Genomic DNA, 23,804 nt, shown 5'->3' with positions numbered 1-23,804 from the left:
TCACTCTCTACTAGAAGTCAGAGCTGCTCCAGTCTGATGGCTCCCCCAGCGGCACCCCCCACTGCCTCCCAATTTATTCCAGTAATAATAACATCTACTCATTGTCACCTACTACCATCTAATAAAACCCTTGTACATTTAATCCCATCTGCACCTTGAATGAGCTTTGAAAACATCATGCTAACTGAAAAAACCCAGACATAAGAAGCCACCTACTACATGAGTCTATTGTATGAAATGTTTCAAGAATAAGGATAAGGAAATCTGTAGACAAAGAAAGGAGCTTAGTGACTGCCAGTTAGGGAGGGACTGATGGGGAGGGATTGATCACAGGTATGGGGTTTCTTTTTGGAATTATGAACATTTTCTGAACTTAGATATCAGTGATGATTGCATAACATTGTGGATTGATTCAAAGCCACTGAATCGTACGTTTTTAAATGGTTAAAATGCTGAATTTTATGTTAATGAGTTTTACCTCAATAAAAGCTTTTAAACAGAAAATATAAGTCATTTAAAAACTAAGATATTTGGGCCTCTTTTATCTCCTTTCATTGGTGTGGCCAGCCTCCTGTTTGTTGGGCAAGTGCTGCCTGGACCTGGGAATGCTGTGGCTCTGTCCCATCCCTGTTCTGCAGCCAACAGGGCCTGTTCCAGTTTCAACCTTACCAGCGTCAGCACCCTACCTGTCTCCTTTCCAGTGGCTGCTTCACTGGTCGTGAATCTGTGCAGATGCCACATGCTGTCCCCAGGCCCAGACAACTTGGTCCACACTTCAGGTCTCAGCTAGAAGCTGCATCCTCATGAGATCTCCTTCTCCAGCACAGCCTCCAGCCATTCTTACCTGTGGCTCTCTCACCTGTGTCCCTGGCTAGCATGGAAGCCCACCAGGAAGATGACGAGGCCTGTGCTCTTCCCCACCGTCCTCGCTGTGACATGATACTGACAGGCAGCAGGAAACACTTGCCAAAGACCCTGTGTCCAGCACACCACCCTGCCCTGCTCACTCCAGCCCCAGAATTGTTCCTGGTTCCTCCCTTCCTTCTGCCCTGGCCCAGCATGGACAGCTGCTCCCTGTCCCTTCCCCTCAGCAGCCACAGCAATGTTTCCAAAGCACATAGCTCTCTCTGTGACTTTCAAAATCCAAGCTCTCTGGCTGGCCTGGGACATTCGTAGCCAGCCAGCCTCCTCTCTAGCCCTACAGCTCAGCTGGGGACTCCCGGGGGGGGGACCCCCTGGCCCGTGCTGCACGTTGTCACTGCCCTCCCCCCACCCAAGACACCCTCCCCCTCCCCTACCTTTGCAATTAGTTTCTGTACTGCTGGGTTGGTCCATCTGGACACCACTGACGTTTGAAGACAGGGAATTCTTCGTTGTAGGGGCTGTCCCATGCATTACAGGATGTTTGGCAGCATCCTTGCTCGATGCCGGCAAAGGTCAAAATACTTGTGACAACCAGGTCTGTCTGCAAATCTTGCAAATGTCCCCAAGAGGGCATTGTCGCCCCCGCAGAAAACCACTGCTCTGTCTTGGCCGTTCCCAAATTGGTACAGACTCCTCTCCTGAGTTTCCTAGCTGGGGATCCATTTGTTTCTGGACATTCTCCCCTAGAGAAATGAGATTTTTAAAAAGACAGATGGGAGGAAGTTGACAAATGTGTAACAGAGCTACTCTGGAGGAGCAAACAAATGAGAAACAGAACACGGAGAAGAGCAATGAAGGAACAGTCCCGATGCTATAAAATGGCAGCAGCCCGTGCTGTTTCCATACGCTTACAGAGGAATTGCAGGAGGGATGGCACAAGCGTAAAGCGATCTCCCAGGAGAGCAGTGGGGGGGTCACAAGCTTCAGTGTGACACCAGGTCCAGAAGCTTCTGCACAGATGTGTTGTGGGCTCACCCGTGGTTGTGGTCGGTACAGCACAGCTGTGGGCTGACAGCTACCAGCTTAAAGCAAGAAGCCGCCAGACTGGATTCCAGAAGAGTTTTGAATTCTTGTAAGGCAGAAACAAAAGAAACATTCAAAAGCTAATATATATATTTAAATAACCCACCATAAACAAAGCACAGAAGTGCACTTGGAAAGTATTATTGATGCATAAGACAAGGGACAAGTGCTCTTCTAGCTCAGGAGCTCTTTCAGATCAGTAATAAAAAGATTAGCAACTTCACTGAAAATAGGCAAAGGACCTGAAACGTTGCTTCACAGAGAAGGACAAACAATTGCAAGGGAAACTGCAACTACACAAGGCAGGGCCCCCGGTGGGCAAAGGTCTGGAAGTGCCACGGCCCCCCATAGGGTCACCAGGGGCTCAGAGGGGTGGGGTGTGGGCCCTGGGTGGGTGGCCACATGGCCGCAGGCCTGGTCCCATCATGTGTCAAGGAGTGGACAGTTCCTACCATGCAGTCAGACCTTGGACAGTGTCTGGGTGTCAAACAAACAGCAAGAGCTTCAGAAACAGTTGGTTTTGTTCTTTGTATAGATAGACTTTTTACATAAAAGGTTTGGATGTTCACAAAACTGCTCATTTCAAGGAGGACACTGGGGGTGAGTGGACATCCCACACGTTTCCCTTCTGTGCTGAATTTACAGCAGGTGTTTTCTAAGTGGAAACGTAAGGAACTGGGACCTGCGTGCAAGGAAGACACCAACCGGAGCGTGCGGAAGAAAGCAGAGTGGAGTGTGTGAGCATGTAGCTGGGAGACAAGACCTGGGGTTTGGGAAGGAGAGATGAGTCAACAAATGCCTTTGAAACTGTCAGCTTTGGGACCCCCTGGGTAGCTCAGTGGTTGAGCACCTGCCTTTGGCCCAGGGCGTGATCCTGGAGACCTGGAATCAAGTCCCACATTGGGCTCCTGCATGGAGCCTGCTTCTCCCTCTCCCTGTGTCTCTGCCTCTCTCTGTCTCTCATGAATATATAAAATCTTAAAAAAAAAAAAAAAAAAAAAAAGGAAAGAAAGAAAGAAAAAAAAAAGAAACTGTCAGCTTGGAACAGGGAGGAACATCCACTTCTAGCAATTGTCTGCATCTGGCCACGATATAGGTAACCGGTACAGGTGTGCCTCAGAGGTGCTGGGGCCGGCTTCCAGAACAGCACAATAAAGGGACTTTCACAATAAAGCAGGTTGAATGCAATTTTTTGTTTCCCGGTGCATTTTATACAAGTTATGCTTCTCCTACCCTGTAGTTTACTAAGTGTGAGATAGTGTATGTCTCAAAAATATTATGCAGATTCCTTGGTTAAAAAGCATTTACTCACTGAGAAATCCTGGCCATCAACCAGCCTGCAGTGCGCCCGACTGTCTGCAGGTACCAGCCCTCCTCCATGGTCGCGGTGCCCAGCACTAGTCGGTGCTGTCGGCAGCACTTCACCCATGGGGGGAGTTCTCTGACACCTGGAGTCTGTCCTCCCGACTGTGTGCCACTGCTTCAACACAGAACCAGGTTCTAGATTCTTTGCTGCCACTTCAACGGTCTTCACGGCATCTTTGCCAGGAGTGGTTTCATCTCCAGAAGCCACTGTCTCTGCTCAGGATGCAGCTGCTCACCCACCGAAGCTTCACCACGAGCCTGTGGCCCCGAGGGGCTCCCCTGACATGGGTTCTCTTGCTCCTTCCACCACACTTGTTGCTGCGTCCTCTCTTGAAGGTTGCAACTCCTCAAAGTCAGTTGCTTCTAAACTCTTATCCATTGTGATATTTTGGCCTCTTCCCATGAACTTCGAGTGTTCTTAGTGTCATCTAGAATGATGAACCCTTTCCAGAAGATTCTCAAAGTCCAGCCCCATCAGAGGGGTCCCTATGGCAGCAACGGCCTCATGCAATGTGTTTCTTCAATAATAAGACCTGCCAGTAAAAAACACTCCTCGGGGGCAGCCGGGGGGGGGGGGGGGGGGGGGGGGGGGGGACACTCTGCGGTTTAGCGCCACCTTCAGTCCAGGGCCTGATCCTGGAGACCAGGGATTGAGTCCCACGTCGGGCTCCCTGCATGGAGCCTGCTTCTCCCTCTGCCTGTGTCTCTGCCTCTCTCTGTCTCTCATGAATTAAAAAAAAAAACCAAAACAACAACAACAACAAAAAAACACTTCTTGATACGTGAGCTGCAGAACGGATGTCATGTCAGTGGCATGAACACAGTGTCAGTCTCCTTGTGCGTCTCCATCAGAGCTCTCAGTGGCCAGATACAGCAGAGGGAACCCTGTATCCTGAGTGCTAGGTCTCTACAGTGGGATTAGAATATTCAGCAAACCATGTTGTGAGCTGATGTGCAGTCACCTGGGCCTTGTCCCACTCAGAGCACAGGCTGGGGACATGGAGCACGGTGCTCAAGGGCCCTGGATTTCCAGAAAGGTCAATGAGCACGGGCCTCAACTTCGAGCCACCAGGTACTTGAGCCACTACCAAGAGACCCAGCCTGCCCCCCGAGCTCTGAGGCTGGCACAGACTTCTCTCTCGCTGTGACGGTCCGGGACAGCCTCGCCTGGCAACACAGAGCTGCTGTCTGCACTGAAAATCTGATGTTTAGTGTTGCTAAAGAAGATCTCGGTCACATGGGTGACCTGATGCTTCCACCTGGCCCTTACATCATAGAGATGGGTCTTTCCCTGAACGTCATGCATCAGCCTCAGCTGGCTGCAGGCTCTGCAGCTCCTCACCTGCACAAAATTAAAGAGTCAGAGCCCTGTTGGGGGAGGCTGAGGCCGGTGGAGCTTCCATCCAGACGACTAATGCTTCCTCCATGTCAGCAGTAAGACTGTTCCACTTTCTTACCATTTGTGTATTCCCTGGGGCAGTACCTGTAATGCCATTCACGGTGTCGCCAATGTTTGGTGCAAGAGGTCTGGCTCTCGGCCTGTTTTGACAGGCCTTCTGCACTTGGCGGAATCATTTCTAGCTTCTGATTTAAAGTGAGAAACATGCAGGACACCTGGGGGACTCAACAGTTGAGCATCTGCCTTTGGCTCAGGGTGTGATCCTGGAGTCCCGGGACTGAGTCCCACATTGGGCTCCCTGCATGGAGCCTGCTTCTCCCTCTGCCTGTGTCTCTGCCTCTCTCTGTGTGTCTCTCATGAATAAATAAATAAAATCTTTTAAAAAAATAAAAAAATAAAACTGTTACAAGAAAGAAAAAGAACCCAGTGAAGAAATGAGTAGACAGACTACAAATTAAAATAATAATAAATGGATAATTAAAGCAAAAATAACAATAACATCTTTAGGTATAAACTGTATGGAGAAAGACATGAGAATGCGGTGAAGGTCTGGAGAGCACCGTATAGTTCCTACTTCAGACCTCACGTGTACAACAGGGGACCATATGGTATTATAGGAAGGTGGGCTGTGGCCAAACAGAAGGTACATATTCACACTGTACAGCCTGGAGCAAGTGTGAAATGATGAGAAAAGTGGTGGAGCCAGGAAGCCAACGGACGAGCTGAATGGGTCACGAAGATATCCTTACCACCAAAGAAGCAGAAACAGAGGAACAAAGAACAGATGAGATCAAGATAAAACAAGTAGCAAACTGGTAAATCTAAATTTCAGAAAACGGCCCGCCGGCAGGTTGGAGAAAAAGCACAGAGGAGCCCGGGATACTTTGTTGTGCCACAAAGTAGGGCTCATCAAGCACAGGGCATGTCAAAGGGAACAGGAGCTGCCCAATGTGTCACACCTCCAACACTTTCAGTGCCCACGCAAATACCAACAACATCACAACCCAATGAACCGGAGACTGAGTCTGTCTGCCAACATGTGAGGTGAGGTCGTGACGCAGGATGGAGCTGTCACATGGTCTCCAAGTGCCCTCGAGCAGGATGCGGGCGATTCCAACGGGCCCTGCCCTCGGGGAGGTGCAGACACCGTGGCTGAGGGCTGCCTTGTCAAGTGCGACCCCTGGGCCACCTAGCGGGACACCCCGGGAGTACAGCAGCATGTCAGTGATGCTCCTGCTCAGGATGCACAACCCTCCATCCAACCCAGAGGGCATAGACCAACCCAGAGGCTGTCCTACGAGCAACTTGACCTGTGGTCTCCAGAAGTGCAAACCGAGGAGGCAGACTATTCCAGAATGAAGATTGGAGGCACAGGACGACTCAACGCCACGGGATGCTGAGCCAGACCCACATGCAGGGGCGAGTGGGGCTGCATGACAGCCAACACCACTCAGGGCTCCAGGGGCAGAGCGGCGCCATCCTGGCGTCAGTCACACGAGACAACGGCCCTGTAGGGATGATGTAGTGTCGAGCTGGCTGCCCTCACAGGGCTCGTGGAGGATCTGCCCTTCGTCCCGGACAGCAGCTCTCCTGGCTTCTTTGGCTTCACGTCTATTTTAAAATTGTGAGAGGACACAATATATGCTGGACAGTCCCAATTACAGAAGATTCTAGCCTGGGAACTGTTCATCTGTACTGACAAGGGCAGGCTGGCTCCCCTGGGGCAGGGTGGGGCTGATGCCAAGAGGCACTGGGGAGTTTTGGGGGCAACGAAGACGTTCCTCACGTCTTCAATGTGGTGTTTGTTGATGGTGGTGACAGGAGGACTTACAGTTGTCAGAATTCACGGAACCCTTAGAACGAGTGCTTTTTGTGACAGATGAATTATATCTCAAGAAAGCTAATTCTGAAAGCTGAAAAAGGGCCACCAGCTTTTTGGTGTTGTTGCTGTTAAATATTTATATGCTCTTCCTAAAACTTACATAAAAATACAAAGGGCCAAGGCGCCTGGAGGGCTCCGTCAGTGAAGCGTCTGCCTTCAGCTCACGTTGTAGTCTCGGGGTCCTGAGATCGAGCCCACATTGGGCTCCCTTCTCAGTGTGGAGACCACATTACCCTCTCCCTCTGCCTCTGTCCCTAGCTCGTGCTCTCACTCACTCTCAATGTGTCTCTCAACTGAATACATTAACAAGTCTTGAAAAAAATACAAAGGTCCTGACCACTTGACGGGATGAGCACTGGGTGTTATTCTATATGTTGACAAATTGAACACCAATAAAAAATAAATTTATTTAAAAAAATACAAAGGTCCTACAACAGCCAGTCGTCAAAGAATCATCTTAAGAATAAGGACAGTTTGGGGTACTTATACCACATGATGTTGATACTTAAAATGAAGCTACAGTAATAAAAACAGGAAGATAGGCCAATAATCAATGGCACAGAACAGCTCATAAATGGAGCCCACGTGCATGTCAATTAACATTCTACAAAGGAGTGACGCCTGGGGGGCTCAGTGGTTGAGCGTCTGCCTTTGGCTCAGAGAGTGATCCTGGGGTCTTGGGATCGAGGCCCCGTCGGGCTCCCTGCATGAAGCCTGCTTCTCCCTCTGCCTGTGTCTCTGCCTCTCTCTCTGTGCCTCTCATGAATAAATAAATAAATCTTAAAAAAAAAAAAAATTCTACAAAGGAGCCAATGCCACTCGATGGGAGAATCTAAATATTTTTTAAAATCAAGTAAGTACGGAACAACTGGATGCCCACACCGGAGAGGAACATACTTGATCTCAACCTCCTTCTTTTTTTAAGTGTTATTTAAGATGGTCACACACCAAAATATGAAATCTAAAACTATAATGCTTTAGAAGAAAATGGCAGATGATCTTCCCAACCTTGGAGCGGAACAGAGAAAAATATCTGTCCCCCAAAGAAAAGAAACACTGGGGTTGCCCAAAATTGTAAACTTCTGCTCTTAAGAAAATGAACACAAAGTAACAGAGGGAGAGAAAACATGTAAATACTTGCGTCTGACAAGGACTTGTATCCAGAAGGCACAAAGGACTCCTATGCTCAGCAGTGGAAAGAGAATCCATTAAAAATGTGCAAAAGGCCAAACATGTTGCAAATGAAGATCCAGGAGCAGACAGCAAGGGTCTGGAAGGGTGCTCCTCACCAGTCCCCGCGAATGCAGGCGAAACCCATGATACCACCATGTGCTCACCGGTGGGCGGAATCAGAGACAGGAAACCATCTTAGCAAGGACACAGGCAGAGCTCCATCACCAGTGACCGGTGAGCGGGATGGCACAGCCACGGCAAAGCATGTGCTGACCACGTGATGCAGAAACCCACACCCGGGGATTCTCCCCAGACGGACAGAACCGCGTGCAGACTATAGTGGCAACAGCTTCAGACTTGAGGCGTAAATGCACATGCCATGGGGGATGAGTCAACAAAACTGCATATCCTCACTAGGGATTCTCTTCCACAGTAAACTGACACGAGCCAGAAAAAAAAAAAAAAAAAAGAAGAAGAAGAAGAAGAAAAAAAAAAGAAAAAAAAAAAAAACAAGCAAAAGAAGCTACAGAAGAGACCCCTACAGCGTGGCTCTGCTTATATCAAGTTCCACAAAAGGAACAACTAATCTATGGTGGAAGGAACCTGAACAGGAGACGCCTCTTGGCGATGGGAACCAGGTGATGGGAATGTCCTGTCCTCTGGGAAGGGACATGGGCAAAGGCATCTGTCAAAACTTCTGAGTTGTATCTGGGTTCAGCGTTTGTAAACTGCACTCTGACTTTTAAAATATTAAATGTATAGTTATTTCATACCCTACAGCTAATAGATCCCATCTAGATTCGAGAGCTCTACTGAAAAATAAAATACTAGAAGTGCTGGAGAATATTTTTACGATTTGCAGGTAGAGAAAGTTTTTCTAAATATAGCACGTAGGGATCCCTGGGTGGCGCAGCAGTTTAGCGCCTACCTTTGGCCCAGGGCGCGATCCTGGAGACCCAGGATCGAATCCCACGTCGGGCATCCCGGTGCATGGAGCCTGCTTCTCCTTCTGCCTGTGTCTCTGCCTCTCTCTCTCTCTTTGTGTGACTATCATAAATAAATAAAAATTAAAAAATAAAAAAAAAATAAATAAATATAGCACGTAATCAAAAGTCACAGTCAGATTTTACCACATAAAAAAGACTTAAATTTAGCGTGGTACCAAAGTACGATACGATATGTAAGAAGCCCACACGATCAATAAGGGAAACACGAACACCGCAGTGAAATTCTGCACAAACTCACATGAGAGGAAAGGCCACCCTGCAATACATGTGGAGATCCTTAGGCTCATCCACAAGTGTAAAAAGTAACACACATACAAAAACCAATTAAAAGTGAATGAATGAATGAATGAATGAATGATTTTTTTAAAAATGTGGCACATGGAGGCCTCACTCACTTCAGTCTCATTTTGTTGTGATTGGAAAAAGCAGGAAGCATGACAGGTATGCGTGTGAGGGAAACATGCCCAGCTGGTGCACAGGCTGGCATATGTGTGACGAGTGACCCTCCAGGGGTCAATTCCAGAACGTGCACCACAGGAAGTCTCTCTCAACCCATTGGCTAAAAGAACAATGCTCGAGGAGGACGGCACACAGCAGGCTGCCTCCCAGCACCGCTGTCACTAGTGGAGGCTGGAAACCTGCACTCGCATGTCAGAAAGGGTCAATGGCCAGCAGGACAAACGTCCGTCCACACATGGGGGTGGGGGGCGGCAGCCGAGAAGGGGTGCGTCCATAGGCTTCCCCGTCTCTCCAGTTCCTACGTACTGTTTCGTTTTTGGCGAGGAGAGGTACAGCCGGGCGACCCTGCTCACCTTCTGCTGCCCTGCGAGGCCCCACAAGATCCCCAAGCCCAGCCATAGGGCTGTTCCTGGTCTGAGGTGGCCACCACAGAGCACGTAGTCCTGAGAGACCAGGTGAGACACAACAGCCCCCAGCACAGACATCAAGCTCCTCAAAGCCACATCCTGTGGGGGCTCATCTGAGATGCTCATGACTTGCTGCCATGCTGCTGGGGGGTCCCCACCCCACGGCCTCCGTAACACACCCAGGGTTTTAGGCTAGACTGGGTCCTGGTCCAACAAACAGTGGTTTGCACTCCTACATCGCCCCCCGGGCCCAAGGTAATGAGCTCAGGAACCCAGGTGGGGTGTCGCTGGGGGAGGGCCACACAGGGCTGGTGGGTCCACATGGCCTGACATCCCAGGTCCTTGAGGACCCCTACCCCCAGCCCCACCCCCGCCCATAGCCCCAGCACAGCCCCCACTCAAGGGCACTACTCAGAGAACCAAGATGACAAGCCTGGGGAAGAAAGGACGTCACCCTGCCGTAGATGAGCCCGCCTCCGCTCCCCGGGGTCCCAAGTGCCCATGCACCCCCAGGCCTGCAGTCACCCTCCTGGGGCAACACCACGCAACAGCTCAACCAAAGGCCTGGAGGGAAGGCCTCCCGCCTGAACTATTCACACAGTACAGTTACCATTTCAGATAAATGTCTTCTAAAGACATCTTGTGTGTAAAACATCCGAGCACCCGGCTATTTCCTGTTGTGTTTACAGGCGCCCCAGTGGGGAGGCCAGCCCTGCACAGAAACAGAGGCGGGGGGCTCAGGACTAGCAGATGCCCGCTGAGGGGCAGAGGCCACAGCCTGCCAGCAGGCTTACCAGCCTCATCATGTTCAAAAGCAGATCTGATTCAGGACTGTGGGGACTTACCTGGTGCTGCGCCTTGGAGCCTAGTGTTGGGGGTACAGACATGCACGTGCACACACACACACGTGTGCAACACTCATACAACATGCATGCACACACACAAAGCGACACATGCAGACCCTCCTCTCATCTGCCTTGGGGTAGGTGTAGGTGGCATTCTCTTCACAGGCAAGTCTGTGGTGGAAAGGAAGCTGTGGTCCACTGGCCAAGGGCTGGGGGGCTGTGAGTGCCCCACAGGCAGCACAGGGGCTTTGCAGAAACCAGTTCAAACATGATACCGTAATAAAAACCTCATTTAAAGTACTTTTTTTTTATTGATTTCATTGAAAACAGAACAAGAAATGGTCTGAGCCAAAAGACTGCTCTTAAAACTGTCAAAAACATTTTAACAGAAAAAAATAAACATGACTGCATCATGAATGTTTTAGAAGAGCCGCACAAAAACCCCACTGCTACTGCACTAGTTACAGTATTTAAAAAAGTATATGCCAAAAAAAAGTATATGACCTGGCGGGCCGTCACACAAAAGGTGATGGCGAATTTATTCCACGACAAGACTAACATTTTAAAAAAAGTTTTTTCCTGCATTTTATTCTAAAATCACTTTGTTCTCTTTATACAGTTGATAGTTTATTTTCACATGGTGAGTAGAAACCACACCAGAATCAGCACCGTTGTCTGTGTTTTGTGTTTTTTATTTGTCCTAATGTTCAATAATGGTAGAAAATAAATCAGTTTATTCATCATCATAGCATGTGGTTTAAAAATCAACAAGAAGGCGCCAGCATCGCTGAGCTGGCGGGGCTGGTGCGGGGTCCTCCGTGGGCCTCGGCCCTCCTGCACCCAACAAACCGCTTCCTCGGAAAGAAATGCATTAGAGGTCTGATATATAGGACTAGATATAGGACTTCTTTAAAAAGCAAACCCACATTTTCTCCAAAGTTAGTGATGGCTCGGCCCTGACCTCTCCTAGGTCGAGGTGGGGATGGCGTCTGCACAGCGCCCAGAAGCTGGCACCTGCCGACGCAGGCCCCAGGCAGGCAGGTGCAATGGAGCAGCTTGCAGGTGACGGTGTCTTCGGCGGGCACCACGTGGGGAGCCTGGGCCCACAGGACTTTGCCAACAAGCCCCACAGTGGAACGGGAACCAGGGGAGCAGAGGGGAAATGAGAAACGTGGAAACGACAAAACCATCATCAGAAACTCACAAGGTCACGCCAGCGCAGAATCCCAGAGTGTTCCAGAGCGCCCGCCCCCAGCCCGCGGGCCACCACGCCGGGACCTCGAAGCTGCGGCCCATGTCCCTGCAGCCCCAGGCCAGGACCCTTAGGCGTCGTGTGCACATCTCCTTCCTCTCCAACTGCAGTGTGAACAGCACCGCCGCTTGGTGCCCCACGCTGGCTGTTGCTCATAGCGGGTCCGCGGTGGAGGAGCTGGTGTCAGGCAGGCCGTTCTCCTGGCCATCCTGGGAGGCGCTGGCCTGCCGCTGCGCTAGGGCCGTGCTGGAGTGTCGGCACTTGGGGGAGCCGCACCGGCAGCTGAACAGCTTGCCCTTAATGTCCCAGAAGCGTTCCCCATAGTCGAACCTGGGAGAGAGCAGAGCTCAGGGCGGTGTCTGGGCCGCACACCCCGGGGAGCAGGGTGGGCCCGGCCTGAGCAGCCGTCAGTCCCCGCTCATGGGGTGGAGCAGAGAACCGCTGAGGAGAAGCCCGTGCTGAGCAGCATGCGTGCAGCACCCAGGAAGTCTCCAAGCCCAGCCGCCCCAGGGACCGTGGCACCTACCCCAGCTGCTCCCCAGCCTCTATCAGGCGGGTGCTGAAGAAGGCAATCCTGGGAAACCGCAGGTCCTGGTGGGACATGAACACGCGCACAGGCACCAGGTTGGGCTCGCAGTGGTGGTTGATGAAGCGGCTGACGTTCCCGTAGAACCGAGCATCGATGCAGTACACCTCGCCATCCTAGCAGGCGGGAAGGAGAGCAGGGGCTCACACAGGAGTCTGTGGACGGCAGGCAGGAACTCGCCCCCAAGGCAGGGGCACAGCAGGCCTCCGTGCTGGGGGAGGCCACCCACTCACACTCTCCTGCTGCACCAGCCAGGTGTGCACCATGTGATGCTCGGCTGCTGCCAGGTATGGGAGTGTGGGGGCAGATCCCAGGGACCTAGGGACAGAGCAGGGCCAGATCCCAAGGAGCAGCTGGGCAGGTGGGAAGGAGGAGGGAGGCAGCGCTGAGGCTGAGGGCTGCCAGGAGGCTCCTGAGCAGTGGTTATGAGCACAACACAGGGATACGGCCACAGGGAGGAGTGGGGGCATAGGTGGCCCCAGGACCCTGCCGGGGTGATGTATGCGATGTAGCAGAGAGGTGAGAAAGGAACTTGGCTGGGGCCTGGTCTCACCCTGTAGGAAGCAGAGACCCGGAGCTGAGGGTGCAAGGTCGAGGGACCATGGGCCAGGGCTGTGCATGGCCATGAGGAGATGTGTCCTACAACCCTCAGCAGAAGCAGGCATGTCTCCCCTGTGCACTGCTTTGCCCCTGGGGCCCTGAGCAGAGAGCCCGGTCACACCACATCTGCCCCTCACGATGAGGAGCCGATGAGCAGGGACCTCACATGGTCACAGGAACCGAGCATGACGTCTGGGATGGAAAACCAGACACAATGACAAGGGGACCTTTCGTGTATCTGCCCTGCACACAGCAGCCTGGGGGGGCAAAGCTGGACTCAGACGATTCTCCCACCAAACCAAAGGCATATGTGCCCCTGGCCCAGCAGTCCCACCTCCGGGCAGACCCCAAAGTCACTCCCATGGCTCAGAATTTGGCCTCTGCCCATAGGTGTCCTGGACTCACGTGCAGGGAGCCCCACCCTGTGGAAAGCACCTCCCCTCCTGCAAACAGCCTGACAAACTCTGACCTGCATTGGTTGAGTGGGGTCCAAGGGGAGGACCCTCACATAGAGTCGGGAGCAAGCGGCTGGAACCATGACTGGCGGGCACAGCGGGGCTCAGGCTCCATGTGCACAAGTCCCCACCAGAGCCAAGATAGATGCCGGGGGACACAGGGGACAGATGCACAGGAGCCACACCCCAGCCCTGCCACAATCAAGCTACACGACATGCCTCAGAGCAGCCCATGGCAGTTACCAATACATAAACGTGGACCAAGAACCGAAAAAATGGACACATTCTAAAGAGAACAGAAAACCAATGGAGCCCAGCCCGAGGCGACCTGGACGCTGTGCGACCAGATGGGGACAGCAGAGCTCTTGATCACACAGTCCTCAGTGACGTCCAGCAGAGCCTGTCTCTCCATGGGTGACACAGCAGGAAAGAAGGGTCATTGGAAATCCTCAGTGCACGTCCCTCCCTCCTAGGCTGTGCAAGTCACCAGACGGCCCCCAAGCGCAGATGCTGCTGTAGCTGCAGGGAGGGCCAGACTCAACCTCAACATTCCCCAAACCACAAGGGTGATGTGCATGTACCCGAGCATATGACCCCGGAGCTCCAGACGTGCCTCAGAAACAGGAGGGGAGAGGGTTCCACCTTTCCTCTAACAAAGGCAAGGAAACAGGAACACACGTGGATGCTTTCCCTGTATTTCTAAAGTTCCCTGGGGGCAGTGAACGGAAACAGAACAGACAGGCCTTCCTGAACAGGATACCTTCGTGTAGTCTCCACTTCCAAAATTAGTAAATACTTTATGTAACTAAATAAGTTGCAAGATTCTAGAACTTATTTATTGTAAAAGTACTTTCTGCCACAACATGAGGCTCAAACTCATAAGCCCAAAATCCAGAGCCTCACACTCCAACTGAGCCCACCGGGTGCCCCAACCCTAAGATAAATAAATACACCTGTGAATCCAACTGCTCACTCACCCACCCAGAGAAATGGCACCACGTGCTGCAAGCGGGTGCTTGGCGCACTTGGCTGCACACTCTTGCGGGACTGTGCCTGTGGCTGGCATGTCATTGGCGCTCCACTGAACCATCTGACACTGCTGAAAGGCAGGATGCCGATGGCCAGGGCCTGGGCAAACTCCTGCAGGAACAAGGGCACGAGCACATGCCTAGTGATTCCTTTATTCCAGAGCTCTGCCCTTGAGGAGTCCATGCAGGGTCGATGGCACCCTGCAGACAGCGAACACCCTGGTGTCCTGACGTGGTGACGAAGCGTTACCTCCATGGCCAGGCCCCGGGGCAGCTTAGACAAATCTGAGGCCACATGAGGGGAGCTGGACACAGGGATGCTACAGGAGGCAAGGCAGCGCGTGAGCAGGCTCCACGGGCCATGGTTCTGGTGACAACGGGTCAGAGCACCCAGGAGCCACAACAACATGTGAGGAGAAGGGAAACTAGGTCCCAACCCTGCACCACCATTGGCTCTGCTGCCCCCAAAATGGTGACAGAATGGCAGGAGCACATGTTCACCCGCCTGACCCTGAGGGTCACTTGCAAGCCCAGGTCTGGGCGGGGAAGCTTTTTCCTCCCAACAGAAGAATCTGTAGGAAACAAGAAGGGCAGGCTGCCTCTAGGAGGGCCAGGAATCCCAAGGGCAGGCAGCCGTGACTCCCCTGTTCCTGAGCTGGGGGAGGCAGACCCCGTGGCCTCTGGGACACCTCTGCTCTTATCCCGTGTGCAGACAACATGGGAGACGGGTCGGCTCGCACACAGGTGTGGGTTCTGGCTGGACCGCGTGAGGGGGTGGCTGCCACTGTGAGAAGGGACAGCCAGGGCAAACCAGTGGTGCAGTCTGGGGAAACTGGGCTCAGTCTCACCACCGCAGGTGCACACAGACTCCTCAGGAGGAAACAGCAGTTCTGTGACAGACGTCACACTGTCGGCATGACAGATGGACAACGGGATCTGAGGACAGGGCTTTCTCCACTTTTCTGTACAGTGAGTGCTGTCACAATATGAAGAAGAAACCGTCCACAAAGGCAAGAAACAGGGATCTTGGAGCAACTCTCTCTTCCTCACTAAGAGACCACAGGGCAGCAGAAGCAGAGGGGGCACCTGGCGTGGGTGAGGGGCAGGACAACTAAGGGGCCCACAGAAGGGCCAGGCATCCGCAGGGAAAGAAGGCCCCATGCCAGGGGCAACGCCCCCACAGAAAGGCCACAGCCTGTCCAGGACCCTCTGAGGGGAGACCCCATCCCCCTGAAGCCTGCAGGACATGTGGCAGACCCCCCATGCCAGGGGATGGGCAGCAACGTGAGCCCTCTGCCCCACGCTGCCTGCGCACCCCTCACCTCCTGCCCAGCGTCTCCCAGTGAGACTGTTCTTCTGGTTTTCCCTAAGCTCCTGCCTCAAGGCTCCAAAGGGCAGGGGCGCGGGTATGCAGACCAACAGCAGGCTGCCCACCTCTGGGGCAACCAGCTCCTCACACCCGCCTGCTGCTCAGCATCAATTCACAGCTGCGGGAACACAGCCTCCTTCCACAGTGCACGAGGCTCCTCAGGTCTCTAACACGGTCCCTGACCATGTGTGTGCCGCTTGCTCTTTAAAGTCTTTCTGATAAATCACCCGTGCCCACCCTTGTCCCTCCAAGATGCCGAGCATGCGGGGGTGCCCTGGTCAACTGGGGCAGATTCAGGCAAAGGAGGCAGATACAAAAGGTTCTAGAAAAGCAAGGAGAGGGCAACCCTGGGCTCTGAACAGAACCAGGGCCTGGGGACAGTCTGGGCCAGGGAGAGGGCAGGTGTCACGGTACCAGCTGGTCAGACCCTGGAAACGGGGAGGGAGCAAGAGGGTGCACAGGTGCAGCCATGCCCATGGGACACAGCCCTGAGCTGGGCAGACCCAGGGGGCTATGCTGTGCTCGCGGCCCCTTACACACCAGGATGCACAAGCCACGGACACAGGCCAAAGGGAGCAGCAGGTGGAGCAGGAGTCGGGTGGGGGCGAGGCCAGCCCCATCTTTGCCAACGGCCTCTCACCTGGTGGTGATGGGCATCAGTGGGTCGTGGGACCTGCCACCACTCGGGTGGATCACAAAGCCAGACACAGAGAAGCACATGCTCTGACTGCACGTATGGGAGCTCTGCGCAGGGAAAAACCCCGCAGCAAAGACAGATGGCAGTTCCACGGCCAACCACGGTGGGGGTGCCATAGGGCCGGGGTGCTCCAGACCCTGCTCATAGTGAGAATTAGACCATACACACATTTGTCAAAACTAAAATCACAGGCTTAAAGTTGACTGAATATAAAAGAGTTACAATAAAAATTGACCCAAAAAGTAAAATGGCCAAAATCTTATCAGATAAAAAAAAAAATCCAACAGAACATTTACAAGATCCCACACAGGGCACCACCGAGTGTCAGTAGGGGCAACTGAAGATGACAAACCAGCAGAGGATACACCGTACTCATCACCTAGAAAAGCAGGTGGCAGAAACCCCAATGACCCCAGGTCATGGGTTCAATGTTGCCCTAATCAGATCCTACGGGTTTTGTACAACTTATCCAGCTGACTCTCCAACTTACACAGAAACTAAGAGACCAAGAAGAGCAAGACACCCTCAAGACCCCAAGATAAGAGGACAGAAGGTAGGATGGTTGGCAGACGGGACAAAGGGAGCCCAGGCATGTTGCGCAGGGGTGGGGAAAATACCATCTCCTCCACAAACGGTCCTGAGTCATGCAGATGTCAACACAGGGAAAAATAATGCTGGACCCTGCATGCAACGACGACACACCCACGTGAGGTCGGCCTGATTTCTGGAGATGCCACACATGTGCCTCTGTATAGTCCTGGCTGTAAAAAGCCTGGTTTCACTTGAGGCATTACAAACACCCACAGCATGTAGCAAGAGCGGATAAATTCGACTACAATAAAAATAAAAACTTCTGTTCATTAAAAGACATCGAGACCTCAACAAGGCACAGAGAGAAGCCATCTGCAAGACACAAATGTCAAAGAACGTTTCCCCCAGAACATGTCAAGACTGCCACAAGCCAAACAGGCCAACAGCTCAAGGTGTAGGATGGGGGTTCTGGGGGCGGGGGGCTCCCTGGAGGGTCTCAGGTGGAGGCTGCCAGCACCTGCATCCCGTGACCACCTGGCACATGGGTTCCCCTCTCAGAAGGCCTGTCTTGCATACGTGGCTCTGAGAGCTGAGCTTGGGGGCAGGGCTGGGGCAGGCAGGCATAAAGGCCTGGGCTTGGGTCCCTACTTCCATGCCGACCATGCCAGGAAGTTCTCAAGCAGGCAAATCAGGAACTAAGAGCAGCACAGGCATCAGGGCAGGAAGCAGCCTCCAAATGCCCTGGAAACCCGGGTCTCGGGGTAAAGCCCGGGGCCCGCCTGCTGTCCCAACAACCAGGATGGTAGCTGAGACACACTTGAGATCCCTTGCCCATTGTGAGGCTGGCTCTTGTTTGCTTGTCACCATGCGCACGTGGCCTCTCCCCTAATGGCTGCGAGCTCTAACCCTGGTGAACAGCTGGGGTCACAGGCAGGCTCCTCGTGCATGAGCTCAGGGACCTCCCGGGTCACGGCCCAAGTGCAGGTGCCCTGCGAATCCTGCGTGCACAAGTGTGCCAGTGTGGCTGTCAGGGACGCTGGGCCGGTGTGGGCGAGCCTCCTTACCGCTCCCACGCCGCACGGCCACAGCCAGCTCTCTACACCCAACCCCTCCAAACGCATTACCTTGTTGTCAAGATCAAAGAGGTAAGAGTCTTCTTCCCGAACGTCAGCTTCCGAGTCAGAGATGAGCTCCCCGACATACCTGTGGGCAGCAGGGTGCAGGTGAGGACAGCAAGACCCCCCTGACTGCAGGATGGGGCCCAGGGCAGCCATGGCACAGCCTATCCCCTGGAGCTATGGACAAATGTTTAGAGAATATGCCCATGACTGGGTGGGATCTAACTTCAGGTCCCGGAAGATGATGACACAGGAACTCCTCCTCTGACCCGGACCCACAATGACACTGTCCTGGAACCACTGACCACAACCACCATAACAGCCCCAGACTCAGTGAGAGGCTAAGTGCAGGTGGAAACCAGGGAGATAGGTGAGGGGTGGAGACGACATGGGCTGGTTTCCAAGGGCACCCACAAGTCCCAGGCATGGCCAGGGCCCTGGCAGCCTCTCACCCCGCGCTGCTGTGCTGTGCCCGAAATGGCAGGGACAGCAGCAGCGGCAGCCCTGGGGTGACCCAGGCACGCACTTACTCGCAGACGAAGGTGCCCAGGGGGATGTCCTGCAGGGACCGCACGCCCCAGCCCATGTTCTGTGTCCGGTAGAGCTGTAGCCTCGCCCTAGAAGACAGTCGGCCATTCACAGCCAAGTTCCCTGATGCTCATGTGCTGATGACACTGTCAGCCACAGTAGCACATAGGGTGCGGGATGCTGCCTTCCTGTCTGGACAGCACCTTGGAGCTCTGTGTGTAAGGAAGCCCTCAGCACACCACCCTCAGAGCGGGAGACGCACCCAGGACTCGGCCCGACTGCCAGCGCACAGCCCTCCCTATGCCCGTTCCTTCATCTGTAACATGGGGGCATGTGTGGCCATGCCCCCAGGCAGCAGTGAAGGGCAGAAGGGCTGACACTGTGTGTCCCCTCAGGGCAGGCAGGGAGCTCTCCCAGGCCCAGAGCCAATGCGGACTACCTGTCCCCTGGTGCTGGTGCGTCCAGGGGTCCTCTGGCAGACGGGACAGGAGGGCTGGTCAGAAGCACTCTCCGACCACAGATACTGAGAAACTCCAAAATACTGTGAAGCTAGACAGACGTCATGTGTGCATCTCCCATCACAACTCACAGCCAAGGAGGTCTTCTAATTCTCAAGCACATGCCCGAGAGGAAAAGTTCACGGTTGGGTGCCGGCCAGACCTCTCAGACCATGTGCCCTGACTGCTTAAGAACAAGGGGCCCATGTGGTTGGCAATGTTTTATACCTGAGCATTCCTGTGCTGCTGCTGTTACAGATACTCAGACAACATAGAATATTTCAGAAATGGTTTGAGATTTAAAACAGAGTGACAGCAGCCCTAGGGTAGCCGTGCATGTGTTCACTCGGAAGTGAAGAGCCTGTTCCCTAGCCTCCGGCTCCTGGGCCTGGATGGCCCCATCCTCGGGCCTCACCAATGACTGGGCTGCTCAGCAGGCCTCATATTATTTATACCAGTTGTGACTCCACCAGGAGACAAGGAGCTCAGACAAGACAGTGTCTATGTCTCTACTGCAAACATGCACATGCATGGAAACACAACGTCCCGTCTGGTGAAATACACATAAACACAATGAACTTGTCAAGCAACCGGAGTTGTTCTCAAACCTTGAAAGTAGAGACCCCTGACGTCTCCCTGCACTGAAGGGCCCAGAATCCCACACCTGGGCAGGGTCCATGGGAGCTGGCACTTACCTGAGGCCATTCTGCACGACGCGGTTCCGGCAGCTCCTCCAGCAGGAACAGGCGTGGTTGCACTCAAAGATTAAGGGCGGCTCAGCCATGTTGAACTCAGGCAGGAGCCGGCCATCCTGGGGACAGACGTGCAGTCAGGACTGAGCATGGCTCGCCATTCATGCTAAATAAACTGACACCAACACAGTTTTACAAACTGAAACACTGATACAAAAACGACAGTTTCCGGTCAAACTCCACAGTGGGGCAGCAGTGTCACGTTGCGCGTTCGTGCCTGGACAGGAAGCACCAGAGCAGACGTGCACACAGATTCAGTCTTGTCGCCCTGCCTGGCCTCCCTCCTCCTCCCTGGAACCCTCAGTCTCCCAAGGCCTCTGCCACGGGCCTCTCCACTGCCTTCACGGGGTCAGCACCCCCGGGTTTACTGGCCACATGCTGCCATCCTGCGCTCTGGGCCTTGCTCTGCAGGGACCCGGCCACCTGCTTCCCTGTCCTATGCCCAGATACGGCAAAGCCACCAGGCAACACCCTGGACCTTGGGGCCAAGTCCAAAGCTCCGTGGTGTCCGAAACTTCTGTCAATAGTGAGAACTGTGCTTGAGATGCTGGCTCTCGCCCACCTTCAGCATGGCCGTGCTTTGTAGAGCACATGCCCTCAGAGTGAGTGCTGTAGCCTCTCACTTGGCAGCAAACATGCCCCCAGGCCCATGCCATGCCCTTTCTACCCAAGGCGACTCTGGAGACATCGACTGCGGCTTCTCTTGTCCCCACCCCAGGTCACCCTGGTTCCTGGCACCACGGATGACCTCTGAACCCCCGAGGCCAACAGCACTGGAGCTTCTTCCCTTGGATGCTGGGCTCAGAGTCATCTCCCCGGTGGCCACAAGAGCCGGTCAGCCTTGCCCCACAACCCTGCCCCCAATGGGTCTGCCCTCCCGCACTGGCTCACCTGCAGCCCTCCTCCCCAAGGCTGGCCAGGCACAGTCCAGGGCCACAGGAGACTCACCACCCCAGCTCGCCCTGGCCGCAGCTCACCTTGTCATACCAGCACCGCATACTGAGCTGGCCGCACATGCAGTTGCTGGAAGAGCAGTCGTCGATGCACACGCAGTACTGCAGGGAGATAGCACATCAGGTGGGGGGGGGGGGGGGGGCACGCGCTCCGCTTACTACGTGTGTCAGCTTTGATATGCACCTTCAGAAAGCCAGGCCCACAGGGAAGAAAAGTGAGAGGCTCTAACATCTCCATTCTCAAGGACACCAAGGGGCGTGCAGTCCCCGAGGAAGAGGGCACACAGCGGGACATACCCAGCCACTAAGACACGGAGAGCGTGCACAAGGGGCTCTGGATAAAGAGCCCAAGGGAAAGGGGGAGGCAGGGTGGTCAGCAACATGGGGCCGAGAGCAGGGCTGGGTAACAGAAATCCTGAGGCCCAGAACTGAGGCCAAGCCACTCAGTGGGAAAGGCAAGGCCAAGAGAGCCACAGCCCTGCCTGCGGGTGTATGTCTGCCATCACTCCAAGAGGAGCTCAGCAGCTGGTGCTGCACAGGCTCCTCTCACCTGTGTGGCCCCCAAACCACCACTCACCAGGGGGCATCAGCACTGCTCTGGGGGCCAGGGACCCAGCACGGGATCGGGATCCATTTTCAGGAAGAATCTTTATCTGCCTTTCAACTTATCAGTGGAAGGCACACACTGTGAGGGCTGGGTCTTCTGGGGGAAACCCCTGTGGACCCAAGCCCCAGGGGCCAGCACCCCCTACCACAGCTGACCTGCAAATGGGTGATGTTCCTGTCAATGTTCATGGGGGATGTCACGCAGTTCTGAGAAACATATTTGTAGTTGCTGGGGCACGGCTCGCTGTCCACAGCGTTGACACACGGGATGGGGATTCGCTCATAGCCTCGAGCAATGTCTCTGCCACCGGGAAGGGGGGACATTACCTTTTGCTGTGATAAGCAACACCCCCACAGGGCAGCCGCTGAGCCTGGGGCCAGGCACTGTGGCCTCAGTTGGGAGGGAAGCCTTAGTTTCCAACTCTGCAACCCCCGTCCGTCAGCCCTTGGCCCAGAGTGGTCTCCTCACCTGCTCACGGTCTTCTCCATCGGGACAGGCCTGTCGGGAGCTGCGTCTCGCAGCGCCCGACTCATCTGCAGTGCGTCCCACACCTGGGAGTTAAGGCTTGCACACTGCAGGGGCGTCTCTCCTTCTTTGTTTTTCAAGGTGACATCTGAATCCCGAGAAAGAAAGAGGCTAAAAGGAAAAATGTAAGCCAATAAAACATTCAGACCTTAATTTAAAAGATATGAGAATGAGATTTACAAAATAATTACAGTCAGTAAAAATAAAAGGAACACATCATTTATCTTGGTATTAAGCTTGCTGACCGGTGCTTCTAGAAAGACCTGCCCTGACTCACCAGGAACATACTACATCAGTCTTTTTTTTTTGCTCCAGAACTGTGTGTAAAGAACAAGAGATGGTACTTGAGGGCTCTTGGCTTTTCCATTCAGAGGCTCATGGACGCCCAGGGCCAGCATGAAGCAGGTAAACCACACCAGCTGGCCGTGTCCAGGGTCCTGATCCACTTGGAAGCGGGACAGCTCACCCAGCCCCACTCAAGGGCCTCACGCACAACCTTCTCTGCCGAGCTGCCACCAAGGTCCCAGTCTGAGTGGGCGTGTGGCCCACAGCAGGGCTCCCCCTCATTTCCAGGTGAGATGGAGGGACCCGAGGTCCTGTCCCCCACACCCAGAGCTTCCACTGACAGCAGAGCGAGAACCACTCTGGACCCCAGGACCCCAACCGCACCCACTCATGAGAGGATGACTCCCCAGAACCCCAACCGCACCGTCTCTCACTCATATGAGACGGGAAGGGGTTCAGAGTGGCGAGTGGTAAACACCAACATCTCTGTCCCTCCTGAACCTGTCCCAGAGGGGCCTGTCCCCTCCCCTCTGATGAGAGGTGCTGGGTGAGACTCATCTCCACACTCACCTATGTATTTGGGGATTCTTAACAACCATCCTCCCTGAACCAGAAATAACCAGACTGACCTCACATGTGGAATGGGACCCTTACACCTCTGGCTGTTTGTGGAAGAAGCTTCCCTGGGAGGACCTGGGGCACCAGGGCGCCCCCACCCTAGGAGCCTGGCAGGGGCTGCATGCAGCAGAGCCACTCACAGGACACAGGCATAGCGGTCCTCCCTGGCTGCAATGTGCAGGGGCGAGTCTCCATGGACGTTCACGGCGTGGAGGTCACACCTGGCAGCCAGCAGGATCTCGGCTATGTCCACGCAGCCCGAGAACGCAGCCCAGTGCAGGCAGATGTTCTCCTCCTGCACAGACAGACGGCACAGCACACCAAGGGGAGAGCAAAGACCCATCTGAGTGCTGAGGGAGCTTCCTTTTTTGTTTTGTTTTCATCATAAAAGTAACATAATCACAGTACTATTTTAAAAATAGAATAAAAAATCATCTGAAATTAGACCAACCTAAGCACACTATTAACGTAACATCTGGGAGTAAGTTATCTACTTTTTAAAAATATTTTATTTATTTATCATGAGAAAGAGAGAGAGAGAGAGAGAGAGAGAGAGAGGCAGAGACACAGGCAGAGAGAGAACCAGGCTCCATGTAGGGAGCCCGATGTGGGACTCTATCACAGGTCTCCAGGATCAGGCCCTGGGCTGAAGGTGGCACTAAACCGCTGAGCCACCCAGGCTGCCCCAAGTTATCTACTTTTTAAAATTATATTCACTCTGTAACAAAGTACAATTGCAAAACAGGACACTTGTGTAAGATTTTTAAAAGATAAAATGTAGACAAATTTGATCACACTAAAATTTTACTTCATAAAAACCCCTGTAAAATAAAACTTTTATTTATTTTTTTAAAGATTTATTTATTTGAGAGAGAGCCCGAGCAGGGGGAGGGACAGAGGAAGAAGCAGGCTCTCTGAT

At 53.5% G+C, this 23,804-nt stretch overlaps 1 protein-coding gene across 8 annotated transcripts in view; it reads right to left on the bottom strand.

The window, feature by feature from the left end:
- Positions 1 to 10,775: 10,775 nt before the first annotated feature.
- EHMT1 (euchromatic histone lysine methyltransferase 1) overlaps positions 10,776 to 23,804 on the bottom strand; it is a 144,896-nt gene continuing 131,867 nt past the window's right edge. For all 8 annotated transcript variants that reach the window (XM_072778898.1, XM_072778900.1, XM_072778897.1 and 5 more), the window contains 9 exons: positions 23,026 to 23,180; positions 21,926 to 22,093; positions 21,613 to 21,757; positions 20,875 to 20,952; positions 19,841 to 19,956; positions 18,651 to 18,737; positions 18,127 to 18,205; positions 12,263 to 12,438; positions 10,776 to 12,066 (listed from right to left, as the gene is read on the bottom strand). In XM_072778898.1, coding sequence (XP_072634999.1) covers positions 11,889 to 12,066; positions 12,263 to 12,438; positions 18,127 to 18,205; positions 18,651 to 18,737; positions 19,841 to 19,956; positions 20,875 to 20,952; positions 21,613 to 21,757; positions 21,926 to 22,093; positions 23,026 to 23,180 — 1,182 coding nt within the window. In that variant the 3' untranslated portion in view covers positions 10,776 to 11,888. The remainder of the gene's footprint in view (positions 12,067 to 12,262; positions 12,439 to 18,126; positions 18,206 to 18,650; positions 18,738 to 19,840; positions 19,957 to 20,874; positions 20,953 to 21,612; positions 21,758 to 21,925; positions 22,094 to 23,025; positions 23,181 to 23,804) is intronic.

The sequence above is a fragment of the Canis lupus genome, chromosome 16 (genome assembly GCF_048164855.1).
Source record: "Canis lupus baileyi chromosome 16, mCanLup2.hap1, whole genome shotgun sequence".
NCBI classification, from domain to species: Eukaryota; Metazoa; Chordata; class Mammalia; order Carnivora; family Canidae; genus Canis; species Canis lupus.
The sequence above is the reverse complement of the archived record's forward strand: the minus strand, read 5'-3'. Positions and strand labels throughout refer to the sequence as shown.